General features: G+C 30.6%; 1 protein-coding gene across 1 annotated transcript; it reads left to right on the plus strand.

The window, feature by feature from the left end:
- Positions 1-1,998: 1,998 nt before the first annotated feature.
- LOC131079480 (uncharacterized) lies at positions 1,999-5,233 on the plus strand. The gene is made up of 6 exons (XM_058017444.1): positions 1,999-3,180; positions 4,248-4,423; positions 4,574-4,672; positions 4,768-4,854; positions 4,939-5,062; positions 5,151-5,233. Exons 1-6 carry the CDS (start codon positions 2,118-2,120, stop codon positions 5,231-5,233), a joined length of 1,632 nt encoding a protein of 543 aa, XP_057873427.1. The 5' UTR covers positions 1,999-2,117.
- Positions 5,234-5,797: the final 564 nt, after the last annotated feature.

Raw genomic sequence — 5,797 nt, forward strand, 5'->3', positions numbered from 1 at the left:
AATTATGATGGAAAATGATGGATAACACAAATGAATATTTTTTAAATAATTTTAGTTTTAAATGAATGTCTTATGTACTTTGATGAATATCATTTACTATTACTATATTATTCACAATACGTTAATTTGAAACGCTAAACGTTGATAGGATACAAAATGTCATGTCATGATCATATATATAAATCAAAAGAAAAAAATAGAACTTAAAATGAAAAATATAATCATCATAATTAAATATAAACATAACACATATAAATATAAAACAAAATAAATATAACTTTATAATTTAATTAATTAATCAAAATTCAAAAGATCTCATGATTTTAAATTTCAATTAATTATTAAATATAGTCAATTGTGCATCACGTTGCCATGCAAAGTTTGTACAAGATAAAAACACAATACTCGTTAAAAGTTATAACTCAATTGTTTGAGCATAATTGTTGAGGATGATGATATGTCACATCCACCAAGATTCAAACATTTGAAGGTGCACTGAGACCAAATTTGACCCCTAGGTGACTTTAATGAACTAGATCCCTTACACATGATTGCTTGGCCCAAGGTGATTTTTGATTTAGATGCATGCTTACTCAAATTGTCAATGACTTTGACGAACTGGGTCCCTTGCACATGGGTGCTTGGCTGAAGGTGGCTTTTGATTTAGATGTATACTTACTCAAATTGTTGATAACTTTGACATACTAGTTTAGTCAAAGACATCTTTTGATTTAGATGTATGCTTACTCAAATTATTGTAATTAACTATAAAAAGAGACAAATATCAACATTATATTTTATGTTTTAACATAGTTTTCTATGAAAGCTTATAAATAATGAAGCTTCATTTTGTTGAATGACAAAGCAAATTGGAAAGTGAATGAAATTAATTTATTAGTTTGTAGTTGATATCAATGTTAATGTCAAATTTCCAAGAAAAATTTGTTAATAAATACGAGGAAAATGATGGATAACACAAATGACTATTTAATTTTTTAAAGAATTTTAGTTTTAAATGAATGTCTTATGTACTTTAAGGAATATCATTTAGCATTGGTATATTATTCACAATATGTTAATTTGAGAGGTGTTTTATAATGATGATAATATACAAAATGTCATGTCATGATCATATATATAAATCAAAAGAAAAAATTTAAACTTACAATTAAAAATATAACCGTCATTAATAAATATAAACATAATACATATTAATATATAATAAATATAAAATAGAACAAATATAACATAATAATTTAATTAATCAATCAAAATTCAAAAGATCTCAAAATTTATTAGTTTTTAGGCTGTTCTCAATTGTTTGAGCAAAATTGGTGAGCATGATGGTATGTGATAAAAAAAAGTCATCCACCAAGATTCAAACCTTTGAAGGTGCATTAAGATCAAATTCAACCTTGGGTGACTTTAATAAAGTAGATATCTTGCAAATGATTGCTTGGTTGAAGGTGACTTTTGATTTAGATATATGCTTACTCAAACTATTGTAATTCACTATAAAAAAATTAGAAATATCGACATCTATATACTCTAACACATACATTTGAGTTGTCTAATAGAAAACTCGTATCTTTGAAAGCGAAGTCACAAATTCAAATCTTGTAAAAATTAGGGTATGTATGTCTCATTAATAACGTAGTTAAGATCCACTTACATAGAGTATTAGACAGTTTCAGAATAGAATATGTATTTCTTGTGAATACAAGATATAGTCTCATATTACTATAAAAGTCATCTCTATACAAAAATATAAACCATGAGAAAATACAAAAGTATCCATTTCTATCCCTTTCAGTTTCCAATCCTTTCCAAAACCAGGTGGTCTGTGACGGTGTGAGAAATCAAGGGATCGTACAAACACAAACAGGCAATGAACATTGTTTTCAGCTCTGCATTTATTTTCATTGTCGAATTTGCCGCCACCATTTTTTTCTTTAAAATGGTTGTCAGCAAGTATTTGTCCTCTCAGCCTGTCGTCTGCCCCAATTCTTTGTTCACCTGCTTCGTCATCATCGATCCTTCCCCCATATACCCTCCCCTGCCTCTACCATTCTCATTCAAACACCATTACCTCAGAATTCCATGCGCTGAAATCCTCCATGGCCGAAGAAGGAAGGAAAAATCGGCTGGCCGAATCTCGGCGCTCAAAGCGCCCAGATGCCGATCCTCTTCCAGACCTCTCTGCTTTCATGAACGATCGCTTCTTCTTTGGCGACACAGTCAATTTCCCACAAAATCCATCTCAAAACAGAGATCTCCACAACGAAGATGACGAAGAAGAAGAGGAGGAAGAAGAAGAAGAGGAGGAGGAAGAAGAAGAAGAAGTGGCCCTAAATCAAAAGGGTATTAATGGCGTAAATAACAGTACGAGCCGCAGCCGTCAAACACAGGAATGGCTGGAAGAGGCCCGGCTAATTGTTTCTTCTTCTCCCGCCCGACGATCTTTCCACTCCCAACAATCTCCAGGCCCTTCAATCCTAAATTACGCTCGACATGAGCATCTCTCTCGCTCGGCAAGACGCTCTCTTGATTCTTCCCCTTTGTCCGCCTCTGTAAGGCTTGATTCCCGCCCAAATATGCCCTCTTCCAGATTTGGTGGCGCCCCCAATTCGATCACATCAGATTCCCACCCAAATTTTTCCTCTTCCAGATTCAGCGGTGCCCCCAAATCGGTCACATCAGATAAGGAGAACAATAGAAGTGAGAATCATGTCCAGAACTGGTTCGGGAACATTTTGAAAAAGGAATCCAGAACTGGATCACAGAAAGAGGAGTCAGAAAAGGTGGATTCTCGTCCTGCGAAGCCGCCAGTGCAGGGTCGGCAGAGTAGTGAAGGGCGTAATACGCTGGGAGATGTGCTGAAGCACAAGAAGTATAGTAATGGAGGGAAAGAGGAGAAGTTTAGTAATGGAGGGAAAGAGGAGAAGCCTGCTGTTGGAGATCTTTCGCCTCCCAGAAGATCAATGCACATTCATGTCAGGTCTTCGTCTGCTTCCCCGTTTTGTGGTGCTGCTGGTGCTGCTGCTGCTACGCCCCGCTCTGGATTTGGATCTCAGAAGAAGGATGTGAGTTGCCTCAACCATTTCTTGAAGAAACAGAGAGACAGAGTCAAGGGTGGAGCCTCAGGGCATGCTAAAATTGTTCTCTCTCCAACCACACCCTGTAAGAAACAACCAACATTTCCTCATTATTTTTTGAAGAGATTTTTTTTCTATATATATAAATAAATAAATAAACATCTTCTTTAAATAAATAAATAAACATCATCTTTTATCACATTCAATGATTAATGATATGAGATTTCAACAGTAGTTTTTGAAAACTGTATTAAATGGTTTGTAAGTTTTTAAATCAGTATGATGATTCATTTTTATTATCTTTACAATCTGGTTAGGATAATAGAAATGGATTATAGAAAGTGATAGAAATGTAGATTCAAAAACTTATACACAATTTAATTCAGGAAAACTATATTGATCTATATTCAATGTTTTTTATTATGACTAAAAAATAACTAACATACCTATATTTGAAAAAATCTATGTAAAATATGTAGAAGAATATATTATTGAGATATTTTTTTGTTTATTTAAATTGTTTTTCTTTATTGACTTAATTTTTAATGCAAGAGTTATTTTAATATTAAACTAGTACAACATAAAAATGTTATGAAACAAAGATTGATTTTACTATTTGTATACTCTATTACCTACTTCACCTATTTATCCTATACATAATTCTAAATGAATTGTAAATTTTTTGAACATTAATACTAATTGTAACATTAACCCTAATCCTAACCTTAACCTTTATTGAACTTAATTAGTAACCATAATTGAACTATAATCCTAATCCTAATTAGATCCTAATTGTAATTAAGATATTATCTTATTCTCCAATCCTCCCCATAACATAATTAAAATCTTATTTCAATACTTTATTATCTTATTATCTAAATTTCATCTTGATTTTAAAATCTAAAATAATACTTAATTTTTTCAAAACAATCTTGTCTTAATCTCTAATCCTAAATGTGACCTAAATAAAATATTAAAATTATCATCTCACTAAATTATTTTAATTAATTAAAAATATTCAATATCCTTATCTTAAATAAAATCTTATTTTAATAATGTATTTATCATATTGTCTAAATTTAAAATTTAAAAAAAAATAAAAAAAAAATATTTTTCTAATTCTAATTATTTCTTCCTATTTTTTTGGTGCAGCAACAAGCTCAATGGTAGCCACAATAGGATATGCATGGTTGTTGGCAGAAACAGGCGAGGCAGAAACAGTGCCCGTGATGAACATGAAGCGCACACAGATGCGAGCTCAGAAGCAGGCTGCTTGCCTTTTCCACCACATCGGCATAGACGCTCGATCTATGCTATTTGCAGACGAGGTATTGTCTTCATTTTTTTTCATAATAAATATTTGTTGATTTTGTATATACTCACATAAATCATAATCTTACTCAACAAATTTTTTCCTTACATTTTATTTATGATCTTTTTTTTTTAATATAACATTTTGTTGTGTTTTTTTTGGATAGGTGGATATGGAGAGTTTTTCTGGCACAAGAAAACTTAACGTTATAATGATCGGACAAGATGCACTCCACACGAATACTAATGATAATGAGCATGATGGGGTAATTTCAATGCTATATTTCTAGTTTATTTTTATTTTTTTAAATATATAATTACTTACATACAACTAATATTTATTGGTGGTTCCTTTGATAAGGTCGTTTCCCCATGCACACTCCTTATAGATGAATACTACCAACGAGGTTATAAGCTATTGGAAGTTCCTTATTTAAGGAAACTTTTGGTATGATATTTTAGCACCACTTTAGCAAAATATTTCAAACATGTAAATTAACAAGGATAATAATGATATTCTTTTCTCACTCAGCTTGCAGGAATTCTCCTAGATACAGAAAATTCATTTGATTGTGTGAAACGCAAGGATGCACGAGCAATAGATTTGTTGTTAATAGATGCAAGTCCAGATCATAAGAATAATCTTTTACATCTATGTGAGTCTCTTTTACTAATATCAAATGTTTAAGATAGTATTAAATTTATTTTTATTGAAATTGAAGTGCATTTTTTTTTCTTATTCAGTGAATGAAAAACATAAAGATGACACATTTGAAGAAGTTTTGCGATCCAACTACGGAGAGCCTGTAATAAAAGGTAATTTTTGAAAGTTTACGTTTTAATTTTTTTAATTTTACTTTAATTGTTTTATATTTATTAGTCGATTGTAAAAATTAAATTAACTTTTTTATAAATATATATTAACATTAAAATTCCTTTAACAAATATCTTTACTCTATTTTTAGTATTAAATGATAAGATGATAGAACATAAATAATGCTCAAAATTATCAAATAATCATTTTATTACAAAGGATCAAAATGATTTAAATAAGGAACCATCTTCATCAAAATTTATGAATGTGTTTTTGTTTAGAATCATATGATTACAAAATATAACTATCTTTTTTTAATAAAATTATATATGTAATTTCATAGCGTTATGGTTGATTACTCCTCTTCCCTTCTAGTGTCTTGATTCTTATGTTTACTATCTACACCCTCTTCATAGCTATGTTTGTTTGTTAATTAATATTTCATTTCTCTTCTCACATTGTCTACTTTCTTCGTCCATATGATGGATCATGGAGCATGATTTCAAGTGCTAGAGAAAATAGTTCATGTGGTTCAATCCATAAGTATTTGAGACTATTATCGTGAATTAAGGAAATT

The sequence above is a fragment of the Cryptomeria japonica genome, chromosome 8, assembly GCF_030272615.1.
Source record: "Cryptomeria japonica chromosome 8, Sugi_1.0, whole genome shotgun sequence".
NCBI lineage: Eukaryota > Viridiplantae > Streptophyta > Pinopsida > Cupressales > Cupressaceae > Cryptomeria > Cryptomeria japonica.

Bases quoted from the DNA above. Each gene is read 5' to 3' on its own strand.
- LOC131079480 (XM_058017444.1), top strand. From the start codon at position 2,118: ATGGCCGAAGAAGGAAGGAAAAATCGGCTGGCCGAATCTCGGCGCTCA. The intron at 3,181-4,247 runs GTAAGAAACAAC...TTTTTGGTGCAG, and splicing joins TCTCTCTCCAACCACACCCT to CAACAAGCTCAATGGTAGCC. The intron at 4,855-4,938 runs GTATGATATTTT...TTTCTCACTCAG, and splicing joins CTTATTTAAGGAAACTTTTG to CTTGCAGGAATTCTCCTAGA.